This window comes from Nicotiana tabacum, chromosome 3 (assembly GCF_000715075.1).
Source record: "Nicotiana tabacum cultivar K326 chromosome 3, ASM71507v2, whole genome shotgun sequence".
In the NCBI taxonomy this organism is placed as follows: Eukaryota; Viridiplantae; Streptophyta; class Magnoliopsida; order Solanales; family Solanaceae; genus Nicotiana; species Nicotiana tabacum.
Window position 1 is genome coordinate 103,961,279 of NC_134082.1, and position 17,897 is coordinate 103,979,175.

General features: G+C 33.8%; 1 protein-coding gene across 14 annotated transcripts; it reads left to right on the forward strand.

Moving 5' to 3' along the window:
• The first annotated feature begins 6,761 nt into the window (after positions 1-6,761).
• On the forward strand, positions 6,762-17,402 carry LOC107782940 (small ribosomal subunit protein mL103 (rPPR7)-like). Of its 14 annotated transcripts, XM_075249733.1 has the most exons (6): positions 6,764-8,321; positions 8,740-8,808; positions 8,918-8,944; positions 14,097-14,198; positions 16,203-16,298; positions 17,064-17,402. In XM_075249733.1, exon 1 carries the CDS (start codon positions 6,889-6,891, stop codon positions 8,098-8,100), a length of 1,212 nt encoding a protein of 403 aa, XP_075105834.1. In that variant the 5' UTR covers positions 6,764-6,888; the 3' UTR covers positions 8,101-8,321; positions 8,740-8,808; positions 8,918-8,944; positions 14,097-14,198; positions 16,203-16,298; positions 17,064-17,402. The 14 variants fall into 14 exon arrangements, 13 of the variants coding, with proteins under 13 accessions (XP_075105828.1, XP_075105824.1, XP_075105826.1 ...); XM_075249727.1 differs by lacking the exon at positions 8,918-8,944 and having other exon boundaries at positions 6,762-8,082; positions 14,077-14,198; XM_075249723.1 differs by lacking the exon at positions 17,064-17,402 and having other exon boundaries at positions 6,762-8,082; positions 14,077-14,198; positions 16,203-16,875.
• Positions 17,403-17,897: the final 495 nt, after the last annotated feature.

The window sequence follows — 17,897 nt, forward strand, 5'->3', positions numbered from 1 at the left end:
AATAAATATGGATAAAGTAACTATTTTTACAAAAATGTCCCTTCAGCACTTTCCAGGAAGTTTTTAAGTCTGTCTTGGCAAAACAGCTGGAACATGAGGGCCAGACAGTAAAATGTGACCAAAATAGGCCCTTTTTTTTTAAAATTTATGCTCCCTTTTTTTTGAAACATGTGGGCTGAACCCGATGGAGGTTGCCTATGTATCTCATATCCGGTGAGAATCAAACCCGCGTAGTTCAGTAAAACAGGGTACTCTCCCCTTTTGTTTTTTTTAATGAAAATTAATCTTTACAACTCACACCAGACTACTGCAAAATATATATATATTTAAAAAAAAGGTTTATTTGCACTAAACTAGGAGAATTATTCTCTTTTTTTCATTTTTAATAATTACACTAATTTTTTTTTAAAATCGGTCGACAATGCAAGTAAGCCTTCCAAATGATGTATCAAGTAGCACATACGTGAACATGATGGTCACAAAGAGGATACCTGTCTTATACGGACCCGGTCCCTGTGACGAGTTTCGCTAAGTCAAATGCACGTGATGCAAATAAAGCGAACCTACTAGGGATATCCGGCATGAAGCTTGTTCTTCTAGGTTTAGATCCTATTGGAGAAGGTATCTAGACTGGCTTACTCGAGCGGACAACTCGAGCCGAGGAGGGTCAGTGTACCAGTAGCATTGCTTTCCGATTTAACTGGTGGTGCTCCCCGCCTAAAACAGGTGTGACTAAAATCCTTCACCGGGGGACGAACACCTCGGCTATCTCAAAGAAAGCGGGCTATGTCAAGCAAATGCCCAATTTTTAATTTCAAAAAGACTCAGAGGGGGTGCGTGAGAAAACAGTTTATATGTACAGTTCAACAATATCAAAATGATAAAAAGCGAACAGGTAGCACATTAGGCACAAATAAATCACAATATTTACAAAATTAATAAAGCCAAATAAAAAGTCAACATGTACAAGCTCGAATTCTTATGTAATTCCCCAACAGAGTCGCCAGAGCTGTCACACCCCTTATCTACCCATCAAAATAATAATAATAATATATGTATGGGCCAAAACGTTTTACCAATTAAAGTGACAAAATTTGAATAGGGATTATTTTACTGTTCAGAGTCGCCACTTAGAATTGATTTTTTCGGTGTTCCAAGTCACCATCTATTTGGATCCCTAGTCAAAGGAAGGTTTGACTTTATTTTAGTCGGTCCGCGAAAATAAAGTTTGGGTAAGGAATTCTGTTGACTGGGGAGAAGGTATAAGGCATTCCCCGAGTCCCGTGGTTCTGCACGGTCGCTTTATTGACTTAAACTTGGCTTGAATTAATTTTGGACAAACTGTGATTTATATTATTTTCATATTTTACCTATCCTCTTTTATCTCTTGATTATTAGAAAAAATTAAAGAATATTTTTGAATAATAAGATGTCATAACTACACTACGCAAGCGAATGCGTGATCGACGAAATTTATTATTTAGTCATAACGGCGCTACGCAAACGATCCGCAGTCATGACAGACGATTGTTAGCACGTTATTTACTTTTGAAAAATTGCTGCAATTGTGCTGCAATTATTTACTTCTTGGCAGCCCCCTTTTGGACCGGGTTTGGGCTCTTTGGGCTCAAATTTTGGGCTAATTTTGGCACAATTTTAATTAAATTACACTACCCCAAACCCTACTCCATTTATCAAACCATTACTCAACTCTTAAAACCTATACATACGCAAATAAGAACAAACACACACACACATACATATTATATATATATATATATATATATATATATATATATATATATATATATATATATATATATATATAAGGCGTTATGTGATCGATGAGCTATAAAATTCTTGCTGAAAATTTAAAGGTACAACAATATTAATTTTAAGCAAAGGAGTATATATATATATATACTAGTCTCTCGACACGTGCGTTGCACGTGTATGCCGAGTTATGTAGTACACAAATTTTCAAAATAATATCAATATTATTAGAGCAAAATTTTGAATAAGTAATAGTGTATGAATGAATAAAATATATAAGCCGGTCGAACGATCAATGTGGATTATTGTATAGTTACTTGTTTGCCAAGGTCAAGATGATTGGATATTATGGGTGACTTATTTTTTATCAATTTTAATTTCATGAGGCATAAATATATATTCCTAGTATATGTTACTTTCATCCATTTTGGTTGCGCTATTATGATCATGATTCTTGTTGTCGACATTGATATCTCTTAAGAGTAATTAAAGTTTGCTATGTGAAAACACGATGTGGTAGAAACTGTCAGATATTGAAATTTGTTTGACGTATGTTTTTTTTACCGTCCTTGCAAAACATAAAAGTAGATGGAGATATTTTCTGAGAAAATTGAGAATCCTTCATTTTCACGAAGAAAATTAATAAATTCTTAGAATAAGCACATGTTTGGTAGCATATTGACCAGTTATAATTTCTGCACGTATACATTGTTGTTATATCCTCTACAAATCATCTATGTACTATTGCACGTATACCTTTTTGGAAGGTCCAAAATTTAAGTCATTTGCTCGGAAATTCAGTTTATGAACTTAAAATATAGTAATTGTTCAAGTGCTAAAATAGTTATTAAAGAACGACCAATATTTGATATTTTTTTAACAAATAATTAAGTGTCACAAATTTAAAATTATTGTTTTCAAATCACAAATTTTGTAGGAGTTTTAATATGTGTTTTTTATAACTTGAGTTTGAATATGCATGTCTCTTGCAATAAATATGACTCGATAGTGCTTATTGACTATTCCAATTCTATCTTAGCTTTTCACCCACTTTTTCAATGTAATTTGACAAAATAAACATTTTGAATCTCATTATTCCTTTAAGGTTTAATTTCTTTAACATTCAGTACATTTGGTGAACAAAAAGTAAATTATTCTTTCATAAAACAAACTAATTTATTAGTTCATAATAACAATCATAAATACCACATTGAATAAATTATATAAAATAGTGCTTATTATATTCAATGATATTATCATAAAATAAACATAGATTTATCGTTTCTCTTCTAAAGAGTTGTGTCTTTCAATAAAATAACTAACCTTTCATGTTATTCTCTCGTGTTCCATAGAGTTCCATGAACCAGAGATATTCTCAAAATTTGGACAAATTTTAATATTATTGTAGTCCCTTTCACTGAATGATCTTGCGAGTGCACACTGTTATATATAATCTTATAATATTGATAATTCATGTGCTAATTTTGAAAAAGCCAAAATAAGAAACAAATGGAGAAACAAAAAATTTATGAACTTCAAATTGGGATCCATCAACGGCGGATATACAACATTCTGGACTTGTTTTCTTTCATGAATCTCCCTTTCGCCAATGTGATGTCAGTGTTGAAAACTTATTTTTCATCATTTTTTTTCCTTTTCCTTCTCAATTGGCCGATTACTCCTACAATTACTCTATCAGGGACATGTTGGTATAACTTGCAAAACAAACAACACACTTTTTAATCAAAATAATTACTATTATTGTTCTATAAATATTGAAAAAGAATCTAAAAGAGCCAAATTTTGCAACCATTTTTTTTAATAATGAAATAATTGTAAGAGATTTGATGGAATTACGAAATCGATGTTAGGCAATGGGGTTTTAGGAAGTTGCCAGTAGTATTTTATGCGCCAGAATATAATGGCTACTAAAGAGGTCGAAGTTGCATTCTTTGATATTTTTTTACTACAAGAATTTAACCCAATGGAAACAAATAAGACTATTCCTACGAATATAATGAATATTTTTCATCATTTTTTTTTATTTTACTATTGGAGTACAAAACCTAGGAAAAATGAATGTCAATATTCCTGAACGTTGGTTAATGAGAAGAATTGGCCGATTATTAGGAAAAATGACTCATTTGTGTGCATTTGCTGCAACAAAACAGTAAGTCTTTAAATAGGTGCGGCATTTAGAATTTAAAACAGCCAATAAGTTAAACTGAGTTTCAAAAGGTTATTTATCAACTGGAGCATCACAACTTTTGGAAATAGACATGTCTAATTGGTTGCCTTCTTTCACGTTAATTATTATTTTTAGTATAATATTTTAGTAATTAAATGATATTTCTACATATATTTATTAGAAGGATATTTTGATATTCAACTTTTTAATTTTGAGATTTTCACTTTTATAATAATATACATAATGTCACTTAAACAACTCCAATATACATAATTTTCGTAACACATACATTAAAAATTGGACTCACAATAAATACAAAGTTATATCACATGTATATATAAACCTATGACAACAATAAAGTTACTAAACAACTTTGTAACTTTAATATGCTAGGTTAATTGTCAGTATCTTTTTAAAACAAAGTAAATTAGCCAACGTGAATAGTTATTGGCTTTGACTAATTTTCATGAATTAATGGTAATCGACATACACATTATATTATAGTAAGTATTAGTTTAGTTGCATAAAATCATGAATCAAAATATAGTATTGATATGAAGCAAGCCAGTTATAATCATACAAATCATAAACCAATATTCAAGGAACATAAAAGGATGGAAAAAGTCCATTGAAACTTATCTGCTAAGAAGGACCCGTATCACAGATATAGATGTGAACCCAAACCATGAACTTTTTTCCTTTTTAATCTCAAATGCATTTCTAAAATTTTTTCTTTAAGGTAATTTTCTTATTTATAATTTCAATTGATATGCCCACCAAATACGTCTGCTTTTAGATTTAAAGATTGTGAAGAGTCTATCATTTTTACTAATGTAATGGATCACATCCATTCAAATAAATTTGGTATTTATTTAAGAAAATTGGTAAAAATAAAGTATTTAAATTATTTAGAAGGGTATTTCGGTAATTTAACTTTTTAATTAAGAGCTTCCCACTTTTATAATATATAATATATATATTTGTGTAGTACTTTTGCACTATATACTAGACTTAAGGTACGCGAGTATTACTGCTATTACAATAAGATTCTAACCACGTAAATCACCCACAAAACAAAGTTAAAAAGTTTAAAAATATATATTATTCATTAGTTTTATCATTATGATAGGATACAGAAATACATATAAAAATTAAAATAAAAATAAAATCAACTGATGTCAAAGATTAAGAACATAAGAATAGTATTTTCAAAGTTATAAGATGCTTGCTTGCGATAATACAACGTACATAAAAATTAATCTCAATAGTTATGTCATATTTTCATTAAATTTTTACAACACAGTTAATATATAGTTCTTACTTTTTGCTAATAAATTATTTTTCAATTTAGAAAGAAGAATATATTGTTTACCATTAATTGGTATTTAGTGTGGATAAAGAACTCACGTTTCTTTTTTCATTTAATACATAAATGGAAACCACTAGATTGGGAAAAGTTTAATGGCAGAGGAGTTATACAAAATCGTAAAAGTTAATGAAATGAAAATTAAACATGAAGTTATAGAAGCGAACAATCATAACAATGAAGACCCATAAATTATATATAAAAAAGTATTAAAACAGAAACGAACTAATGGAATAACATTTTCTAATTAGTATAAGCTTTAATTATTCTTGTCCAAGTGCAATTTTATTTTAAATAAGGAGCAACTTATGATGACACAACATTTAATATTTAGTTTATAGTTTTTCACTTGATCTATGTTTTACCTCAAATACTATTTTAATCATTTAAACACAATACTAACAGATAATAATTATCTACTAGCCATATTTTTATTGTGTAATAATGTCATAGCATAGGATTTCAGGAATTTATTTATATGATAAAAATAAAATTTATTCATAAATTTATATTATTGACGTTATAAACACGTGCAATGCATGTACACTAAAGCTAATTTATTATATATAGTTATTGCCTTATATTTTGAGGGACCAGACTTTGATATTTCAAAAATAATATAATAATTATCTTCGCGAGTATATACAAAGAGCGTTACATCTTTATATATTATTATTCTTCTGTAGCACTGGCACAACATTATCCAAGTTTTCAATCATTTAATATAACCTACACATTATTTGCTACGGTACAAGTGATGGTGCAACAAACACATCCTCTACTCGTGTATACTAACTTGAGCGTCAAAACTGCTAATTAAATGTCATTGTGCAATTTAGCTAACAATTACCATCACAATTAGTTTTTCTTATTGAAACAAACTTAGGGCTCGTTTGGTACGAGAGATAACTAAATATTAATTTCGAGATTAAATTTGAGATGAGTTTATCCTATATTTGGTTAAGATAAAATTGTGGTATAACTAATCCGGAAATTAGTTATCCCGAAATTGTAGTATTTTTTTATACACGTAGAAGGGTGGGATAACTAATCTCAAAATAACTAATCCCGAAATAATTAAAAAAGAAATAATTTATTTCCAAACAAACAACCCCTTAATACTCAATTTTTGTATTACCTTATGGAGAACAATTCACAATTCTAACTTCTTGAAAGAGAGAAGCCAGAAAAACTGTACGAATAGAGTTCAAGGAGCAGGATAGCTTCATTCATTTACATAAAAATATTAAACAAAAAAAAAGCCTATTCTATATGATCATCGGCACAACTAATTTCTACACTAAAATTGTATTTAAAAAAAAACAAACAAACTGTGCATTTGCTTAAAGTGAGAAGAAGAGCAAAAATAAAATAAAATAAAATAGTAAGTAGGAAATTAAACTTTTGGAAAATGAATTCTCAAATACTTTTCTATTACAATTTCTAAGCGACAGCATGAAGCTGGAGTCAAACCTTTGAACGCCTCCTTAAACCGTACTCCATTTTCACCCTTGAGCTGCACATCAAAGCTCATCCCCGACCCTGCTAAAGCCCAGAACAAATGTCTTCTTCCGCCGCCTTGCGCCACGCGCGCCACCTCTCAACCGCGGCTGCTTTGTCAGCTTCCAGCGCCACCATCTCTATCTCCAAAGCAAAATCAAAGCTCAAAGCCGAGCACGACCCAGACAAAGCCCTAGAGATTTACTCCTCCGTTTCCGACCGTTACATTTCCCCTTTGTCCTCCCGCTATGCTCAGGAATACACAGTCAAGCGCCTCGCTAAATCCCATCGTTTTTCCGACATTGAAAGTTTCCTCGACTCTCACAAGAATAGCTCACAAATTACTCAAGAGCCTTTTCTTTCATCCATAATTCGTTCTTATGGAGTCGCCGGAATGTTCGATCACGCGCTCAATATTTATCATGAGATGGATGATTTAGGCACCCCCAGATCAACAATTTCTTTCAATGTGCTTTTATCAGCTTGCGTGCACTCGAAACAATATGATCGTGTCCCCCACCTGTTTGATGAAATTCCTGTGAAGTATGGATTTTTACCTGATAAAGTCTCATATGGTATATTAATTAGGTCATATTGTGAAAATGGATCGCCAGAAATGGCAATGGAAAGGCTTAAGGAGATGGAAGAGAAAGACGTGGAGATTACTACTGTTACTTTCACTACTATACTGCACTCGTTTTATAAGAAGGGGAAGATCGATGAGGCCAAAAGAGTTTGGAATGAGATGGTGATCAGAGGGCATGGACCAGATGTTGGTGCATACAATGTAAAGATTATGAACATTCAGGGTGGTGATCCGGAGGGCGTGAAAGCCTTAATTGAGGAAATGAGTGATGCAGGGTTAAAACCCGACACGATTAGCTACAATTACTTGATGACTTGTTATTGTAAGAATGGCTTGATGGATGAGGCGCAGAAGGTTTATGAGGATTTGGGGTCAAAGGGGTGCAATCCAAACGCTGCAACGTTTAGGACTTTGATCTTTTACTTGTGTAAGAAGGGACGGTTTGAGACAGGGTATAAAGTTTTCAAGGAGAGTGTGAGAGTTCACAAGATTCCGGATTTCAGTACACTAAAGTATTTGGTGGAAGGATTGGTGCAGAGATCAAAGTTGAAAGATGCAAAAGGGATGGGCAGGACAGTGAAGAAGAAGTTCCCTCCTAACTTGGTAAAAGCTTGGACCAAGCTAGAGGAGGAGCTTGGTCTGGCTAAACTAGAAGCCGGTGATAAGAAGGTCAATCATACTTGTTAGGCTCAGTAGTTGGATGGTGATGGATGATTTTGTTTGCTGGATGTGTTTCATACATTTCCATAATTTATGAGGGCTTTTTGATCGTTAAATTTCTCTTGTTTTTCATAAAGATGTGAGCTCACACTTGATAATTGGGTTCTACCATTTTTTATGACCTTTATAAAGTTGATGAAGAGCTGTACATGAAGATTGTAAGCCTACTTTTGGAGGATCTGCAAATGGTGAATTCTATGAGTTGAATGTCCTGTTAATCCATTGCTTTGTTCCTCTCAGTCTCTCTCAGATATCTTTCTCAGACGCTGTAATCATAACAGTAACTGGGTGGTTAATATGAACGTTTTGATCTCTCTTTTGTAATGCGATTAATCAAATATGTTGCCACAACTTTGACAAATAATGATGGTTTAGTGTTAGGTTCTTCCTCTACTAGTTAATTTTAAAATATTGAGTTGCTCTTTGAAAATTATCTAAATTGATTCTTGAAAAGAAAAAAACGACACTTTTATTGGGATGGAGGAAATAATATTTGATCTAGATATAATTGGACGTTATTATACAATTTTGAATGGTTTGATTGGCAAGTAATTAGTATGGAATTAGATATAACGAAATGTAATCCCTTTTCTCATTATTTGACAGATAAAGGATGCCCGATGGCGAATTCCTTTCATATAACTGACAAATTTGAAAGGGGAAAAGAACTAGCTGGTAAGTCGCGCATCTACGCTCTCATAGTTTATCTCTTGCCATCCCTTTCAATGCTTATAATTTTTTTTTTCGGCTGTCACTAATTGATCACGCCTTTGATGATTTACAGGCTTATGCCGATTATGGTCATAATAAGGTCAAATTTCTTTGGGTTTTGCGCATCAAAGATCAGTTTTTATTTTTATCATGGTGCAGCATTTTTTGTTTAGTACTTAATTTATTGAACAAAAAGTAGGGATTCACGGTGGGTCGCATGTGCCTTTACATTATTTTAATCATATTTCTTCTCTGCAATTTGCAATTGAAAAGTGCTTAATTGGCTCTTCCCTAGTCCCTACACATGGAGTTTGCCTTTTTTTCTTTTTTCTCCTTCCTCTTTTAGTTGGCCTGACTGATATAATAACATTTTCAAACCAAAGGTTAAGGTTGTGCGTTGCCCCATTCGGAAACCTCGTTGCTCAGCTGTCACTGTCAACTCCACTTGTTCGTTTCTATTGTCTGTATAGTACTAATTAAATATTTAGTCATATTTTAGTGGGTTCATATGAGAATCATCAACAATTTACCACCAGATTGGAAAGTGCTACCTTTTCAAATCATGCTATCTGGGGCCGTGATAGTCGCTTTACAGTTAAAGCATCTCATCATGTACCTAATACACTACTGTGATCAATTGTATTTCCTATGTACGTGGAATGATACAGGATGGAGTAAATTTATGGAGGATACTTGAGATATCCATCTCTTTGTACTTTAGAACTTGAACTATAGCTGGGTTTTAAGTGATCTAAATTCTTTCGGAACTATAGCCAAATAACAGAGCTAAGTTTTAGGGTGTGTGTTAAGTTTTCCATGTTGTAAAAGGTGTAGAATATTTCACATGGTTGAGTGAATGAACTGCTGTCTCCTTATATGGTTTTGGGTAATCTTCACTTCATGAGTTAACTTTTGCGGTAAAGTTAGTCGCAAACTTCATTTTTTTATATGGTATCAGATCTAGACCCGTTCCTATTCTTTGTTATGTTGTCCATGCTCCAAATGCCCTGCCTTGTGTGTAATTGAACATCTTTGTTAACTTATACTGTATTCTGTGATGCTTTCTAAGATCATTGATTTCATAAGACACAAAAGCACCTCTTGATTATTGTACAAAGATGAGATTTTCTTAAAAATAAATGTCGCAATAAAGTCGGCGCACATTATGGTCCTTTCTTTGTAGTAATATATTAGCAAGCACCTTCTGGTATAGACCTGGATAGCTGAACTTCATATATAGTTTTCATCTCTTCCCATTGTTCACCTGCATGCACAATGGGCTTTAACATGCGTAGAGGTGTTTAGCCCCTCATATCTTTTAATTTCAAGTAATGTTATATGGGATAGAAGGAGGAAGGATCAAGAGCACGAATAATTGCTTAAGGTGCAATAACTTCAATTTATTTAGCATCTCTAAAATGAAATCTAGATGTTCGGATATACATGTACGATACTATTGAAAATACAACTTCCAGGCTTATATTTCAACCTGTGGCGAACAATTGAATTTATACTACTACTACTACTACTACTACTAATTACACATAAGAGTGCAAATCTTATGTACATATCAACATGTCTAAACATTTGGGCCAATATTTTTATTCTGAGAAGCATGACCAATACCCGGACTGTGTCCTGCTTTGAGATCGTTTACGCTTCCTTCAACAGTGTGCTTTGGTTGATAATTTGCTTTTGGTCCTGAAGAAGAATGTCCAATACCTGGACTATTTCCTGTTCCTGTTGGTGTGTAGTTGATTTTTCCCATAACTGGTGAAGTATCACCAGTAAAACTTTGCCTCCCAAGAGTTTCTTTTTCCATCGTGTTATCAGCAGAGTGAAACTCGTGTTTCTTCAATGCTTTCAGTTGTCTTCCCTCAGTCATTAGAACGAGGTGGAAAGCAACTACTGCAAGAAGGAAACTAAATACACAGATATGTTTGATACATGCCATAACTAGAGAGGCAATTTCTGTAGAGGTACTTAAAGGTGAAATAGCTCTTTGAATGCTTAATTTTTTTGCTTGTGAAAGAAGCAAAGAGAACTAGACACCACAGGAGAGAAAAGTAATGGGGTTTCAAGTGTTCTATGGAGATGATATCTAACTTGGTCTTTGGGTGAAGAATGTTTTCTGTTGTTGTGGTACCTGTGTATATATAGGAACGAGAACTTTCCTATGCATGTAAGGTCATCAATATTTTATTACTCTGTACTTTTTCTAAAATTTAAAATTGTCCTCTTGTAGGAACAATTTGGATGGTTCATGGTCCTTCAATAAGTTTGGAATGCTTTTAACTTGCTTTGTAAATGGGTCGTCACTGATCTTTAGCACTGTATTTCGTTGTTACTTCTTTCCTAGTTCTTTTATGGTCCATCAGTGCTTCTTTCATTTCTTTGTCCTCTTTACAATTTGAGTTGCTGCTATACATATATTTTTCAAAAATAGGATTTAAGTTATTTGATAGCAATTTTTTTTTACAACATAGTAAAATATAATATACTATCAGGCGATAGTAGATTTACTCTATTTTTCAGGTTATTATAGTTGCTATGAAGAGATATTTGTTGTAGGAAGAAGGATAAGCAGCTTAGTTTACTGGATCTAAATTACCCAATATTCTTAACATGGGGTGTAAATATATGTGAAAAGTTATTACTAAAGTTTTAATAACTATTAATTGTGAACCTATAATTATATTTCAAAAGTGCAATAAGTTCAACGGTAAGAAGTAAGAACTTATAAAATGAATTCATTAAGTTTATATTCAGAATCGTCTCTGGTCATAACTCGTAAGTCAACATTAAATTATGGTGTAAAAAATCTACATGATGTTGGTGCATCCAACTTACACTAAAAATATAATGCTTTGACCTGCTTGAGTCATGCGGTCGTTTGGCTGACAAGTATTTATTGCATTGTAAAGTGTTTAGACTTGTAGTAAGGCTGATAGTTGGATGTACAGTAGCCTCTCTTTTTGTGCATGCAGCTTTATTGTTTCTAAATAGCAAAGATAGCTAAAGATCTTCAGATTTTAGGCTTATAATAACAGAATTATGTTCAGCCGGCCGTCCCACCACCGAAATTTAAACTTGAAAGATTGGATTCTTTAGTACTTCCCACTTGTCTGTGCTTAATTTTTTTATCTGGGTGGTTTATATGCAAGTTCTGACGCTTTTCAGTACACAAATTTAAGTGAAACCCATCTTATTCTAGTTCATTTTAATTTGTTTATGGTACACTTATGCTTTTGAGAGAGTACTTCATGATTAGTTAGCTGTTGAAAGGTTAAGATTCCAAATCTTAGGTAACCATGATCATTCCTATTTCAGCTGTATCAAAAACCTGTGAAGGGCGGCTAAGGCCGTTTTGTTATAATCTGCTAAAAGTAGCTTTCCAGAAAATTAAAAAGCCTTTTCTGCTCCTTTTCTCTCTATGTTTTGAGCTCATTCTTATTTTAGTCCTTTTGTATCAAATTCGGCTGGAGAAGAGAACTTATGAAATGTAGAGTATTTCTTCTATTGCTTGCTGCATACTTATTTATGCTCAATCATAACTATATATGCATTTGAAAAAGATATTCTTCACATTGCTGTTAAATACAATTATATTTTCCTTTTGAATCTTGGGACTTCCCTTATAATGTTCATTAATTGCTAGTTGCTTCTCATTTGTTGGCTACTCCTATTCATTTTCTCTTTGCATTAGTATGAAATTGGAGCTCTATGTTTTCCTGGGATCAAATAATATTCTGTTGAAAAGTAAAAGCACCAAGATGCGCCGCACGCACGGGTGCCTTGGAAATATGATTTCTGCTTAAAAGAGCACCAACCACTAACCAAAAAAGTTGATTGCTAATGGATGGCTTAAATAAGCTATGGATAGTTGACTGAAACTAAGTGATCATTAGTCTAGATTTTAATTTGTTGTGGTCCTTTTCATTTATATCTTCCACACTTTGACTCTTCCTTTTCTTGTCCATAGTAGTAATAAATTCAACTGTCATGATCACTTATCTTTTTTAGGAATTTTCAAATTGATGTGACATCTCTGATACTTTTACTTTCTAGTACTATACTATTAGTTTTATTTGTTTTAAGAGAACTGTTTTAGCTTTATGCTGATGTCGCTGGTTAATTTATTTTCCCTAATGAGGATCAGTTATATTGTGGATTTATGTTGTTGACCTTCTAGTGGAGAAGATGTCCAATATGAGATTCTAATTCAACAGGTCACATTCTATTCTTTTCTGCGTCTTTCATTTGTCATATGGACTGGAGATTTGATATAGAGTTTGGAGGAAATTAAGGGATAATAGATATGGCTGTGATTATGTTCTTCCTTGATATCCTTAGCTCTATTTAGCTCATCTTAGTCCAATATTATATGAAATAAAATAAAAATAAAGTTATTACTCTTGCTTCTGCTAGATAATTCAATTTTGCAGCAAATTTTCGTGGTTCTTCCTGAACTTCAATGACGGCCAGGGTTCCATGAATCATGATGGGTTTTTTCATGCTCAAGTAGCCAAGCTCCTCTTTTTTCTTTACCCCATATTTCTCTTTTCACTAAGTACCACCTCCTTTCTTTTTGTCTTTGATAGTGTTTTTTCTTTCTCGTTTTGGGTTATCATCTCATACTTTTTCCCCGGGGTGGGGGGTGGGGGGGTGAAGAATATTTTGTCTGGTGAATACTAAAATTAATTTGGTAACTACAGAAGCCACCTACTTGTGAGGGCCCTAGCACTCTTCTTTGTCTCAAATAGGTTATTACTACTTGTTTCAAGTAAGTCAAAATAAACCAAATGATACCTTGGAAGTGGGATATGCAATTCATTGACTGTCCATTTCCTCATTCTCTCTATAAACTGAAATTGGGAAAGGGGATTCTTTCAATAAGGGCATCTTAAGTTGGCTCCTCGAGTCCTGGAAGCCTCTCTTTAGTGTTGGCCCACCAAATTGCAGAAGACATAAATGATAGACTATATTACTACTAGAAAACAAAGAGCATTTTGTTTCAGCTTTTGCTAGACTGTGATTCATGAGTGCTGGTGGTAGCTCAAATGGTTCTTATAGTATAAATCACCTAAAAAAGACGGTATAAAGGATCTTTTCCATGTCTTTTGAACCAAAAAGGTTTATAGATTTTTTAATATAGTAGTTGTTTTTACCATTATAATTCATCTTTCCTCCTTTTTCCTATTCTCAATTTAGATGGTTAATTACGCCTTGCAGTTTTTTTGTTGAATATTCAGAGATGCGCCAACTACCAAGGCACATGTTGGAATTTTGGAGAGAGTGCAGATTTTGACAACTATGCAGACATTTACCAAGAGATTCTTTTCCCACATCTTTGGGTAATTGCTTTACTCTTCTAGCCTTAGAGACATGGTATTTGCACTGACAAGGTTTTATATCTTAATGTAGAATGATAACATGTTGATCATGGTATTTACACTGACAAAGATCATCAATGAAACAAATTGAACGCGATGCGACCACGGTTTAATTAAGGGATAAAAATACAGTTAGAAGAAGGGGAAAAAAGAGGAACAAAAGGAAAGTTTTGGAAGGGAATTTAGACTGTCCAATTTAGAAGTCAACAACAATAACAACAACCACCCAGTAGAATCCTACTAGTGGGGTCTGGGGAGGATAGGATGTACGCAGACCTTACCCCTATCCCGACGGGATAGAGAGGCTGTTTCCGGGAGACCCTCGGCTCAGAGACAATAGATCCATAACCACAATAGAAACCAGAAAAATAGTATCAACATCATAAAATATAACAAATAAATAGAAAGGCGAAAATGTAAAATACAACAAAAATAAAAATCGCTATCAGCCTAATAAAATAAAAATTATAAAACACAACAAAAATCGCTAGCAGTCCTAGACAAAACACTATCAGACTAGCCGGTGCAGCTAGGAGAAACGCTCGACTACCCTCTAGCCTACAACCCTAATGCTCGACCTCCACACATTCCTATCAAAGGCCATGTCCTCGGAAATTTGGAGATGCGCCATGTCCTGCCTGATCACCTCGCCCCAGTACTTCTTAGGCCGCCCTCTACCTCTTCTCGTAACAGCCAGAACCAAACGCTCACACCTCCTGACCAGAGCATCTGAGCTCCTCCTCCGCACCTGCCCGAACCACCTAAGCCTCGCTTCACGCATCTTGTCATCCACGGGAGCCACGCCCACCCTCTCCCGAATGACCTCATTCCTAATCTTATCCATCCGAATGTGCTCGCACATCCATCTCAACATCCTCATTTCTGCTACTTTCATCTTCTGGATATGTAAAATCTTGACTGGACAATTTAGAAGTCAAGGAAGAAAAAGAATGAGGAGAGCATGAAGGCAGTGTCATGAATCACTAGTGTAACTGTGAGAGTGCTGGCAAAGAAAAAAATTCTCGACTATCAGCAGTTCATAATATACTGTTAATGTGCTAACATTATGTAAAGAAATACTAAAAGATGTCTGCAGTAACCTAAGCCTGCAGTGGGTTCTTTTCCTAATTTAGCATTTTGTCATAGAATTAAGTTTAAGGGGAGGAACTTATTTCTTACAATGAAATGAGATTTTATAATCTAAAGACAATGTGTTCGCATAATGTTAATATTTTGGTAGACCTCTTCATCTCTGTATAAGTATTAGACATTTTCGATCACCAATTAAATATAGTTCTATGCACTTCATGCAATTTCACTGTTCTCTTTGCTCATAGTAGGTTACAGAATTTGTCACTGCAATAAGTAAGACCGCATGTTATTAACTTGAATTTTTGAAGATTATGAACTAAGACCGATATTTTTATTTTGATTATTGTTAGTGTATAAATTGATTTAGACCAACTTAATAGAAGAATGGTGGACAACTTAACTTTACGAGGTAAAGAATTTCATCAGGAGTTGATATAGTGAGATGTAACTAATCATACTTTCATGCAATCGTATTAAAATGCCGTTAATGTAAATAAAATCTTAATTCCCAAAACAGAAAGCCTGTTTTTCCTTGAAGAACTTGCCAGGATCTTGGTCAAGTTTAATGTCTAGTGACTGTTTACTAATGCAAGTTTGGAACTGTGATATGAGCACATATGAGAAAGTTAAAATGTATGTTTGTGTACTTCATGCAGAAAACTATAAACATAGTCCTCTGAACATTTTTCTGTTATGAGACTTAAATAGGTAATCTGCTGATATAATTAGAATGCCAAGATTTAATGTCATGATGTAATATGAATTACATTTATACATAGACATGAAAACCTATGTCTAGCATAATAATTGATGCATGTAGCTACAGCTCTTAGTTCCCTTTAAGAGAATGACCAATCCCAGGGCTATGACCAGGTCCCGAAGGAGTGAAGCCATCGGCATGACCAGGGGGAGGGGGCTGAGACACTATCTGAACCGGACTTGGCGGTGTTGGTGCTAGCGGGGTTGCAGGTGTGGCCATATTGTCAATTAGTGCCTTCTCTGTTGCATAAACTTGCATGTTTCCATTGTACTGTTTCATCTTTTCAGTTTCTCTTTTGGTTAATGCTACTGTGTGAACATAGGGTTTAGAGGGGTCATTTGCATTCTCAAACTTCAAGTATCTTCCCTCAATAGATTGAATAATGTAAGGGAATAAGATCATGGAGAGGAAAAGGTTAGCAAGGATCAATTTGATTTGAGCCATGAAGAGAGTGATAATAGATCAGAATGCAATTGATGCTATTTGTATGCTTAAACTCATTCTCTGTAGCTATTTATAGATGGAAAGCAAGCAACATGAGGGCTATTGGGTCCTTACTAGTTGGAGATTCTCACATGCATTACACAAGAGGACAGAGATGTGTTGGAGTAACTTTTTTCATTTTATTTGCAAAATATGTATGGAATGTGTGGTAGAAGTCATAATGACAGCAGTGGCAGATCCAGGATTTGGACTTAATGGATTAAGCCTTCGTACCTACCACTGAATCCATGATAATTTTGAAATTATGGGTTCATAATTTAATATTTTTTTAAATAATTATCATATATATAAATTGTGTACATAGACACACACTTCGCCTAAAATATGACGAGGTCAATTGAACCCATTAAACCTATACTGCATTGCCTCTGAATGAGTCTTTTTCTCTGTTTTTTAAGCCAATCAGCCAACCATGCAAGATTTTATATCCCTTCTTTGCTGCCCTCTTTGCTAAGATAACTTTTTTGCAGAAGATTCAATTTCACAACATTTGGAGAAAGTTGAAAAACTTCATGTCATATATTAAAGGACATAAGTTAGTGGGCTAATTAGACTTCTGAGAGCCCACCCGTCACGGTATATCAAAATGTTGGCCTAATATAGTATAGATTATTTATTATTCATATATGCTCCACTGGTTTCCCTCTTTTGTTAGTACTTTATATTTTCAGTCAAGCATGCTCACTTTCCAACTGGAGAATTTGATAATATTCTCTGCACTTTGTGGCCTACCTACTGTATATTACAATTTAGCTCTATTTGCTAGTGGCTGAAATTGATTAAGGTGAAAGAGTTCATTTGAGCTTGAAGATTTTGGTGGTAGTAAATTGTGCAAAGTTCAATCAGTCAAGATGAATATAGTTGCATACATTAGGGGATCAATTTCCCTTACTCCAACTAGAAACCTTTATTGGGCCAAGAAAGATAACTGGTTGGGCTACGTACAACTTTGGCCCAGAATCACACTGAAAAACTGTACGCCAACCTCCTCCCCCGCCAATCCCACTGATTTTCTCGTCGTTCGTTCTTTTCCGTTCACATAGTTGATGGTCCTATTGATGAAAGGGGAACTACCAGCTATGCCAATTTATAAGTAGCTTATTACGAAAATTGACCAATTCATTAAATATTACCAATATTATTCAAATGTTATCAATATTAGCCAATTAGCTATTTGTACCAAAAAAAAAGTCAAATTTTTGCTTTCTTTTAATAGGTGTTATTAGAATAGATTGGGTATCTTAAGGAGTTTGAATCTCAGTTTCGGGATGATTGACGGAGTTTTGAGGTGGTTTGAATTGAAA

What these genes read in the sequence shown, in the direction of transcription:
- LOC107782940 (XM_075249727.1), top strand. Translation starts at nt 6,889, where the DNA reads ATGTCTTCTTCCGCCGCCTTGCGCCACGCGCGCCACCTCTCAACCGCG. An exon ending in TAGAAGCCGGTGATAAGAAG is followed by an intron (nt 8,083 to 8,739) that starts GTCAATCATACT and finishes ATTATTTGACAG; the next exon opens with ATAAAGGATGCCCGATGGCG.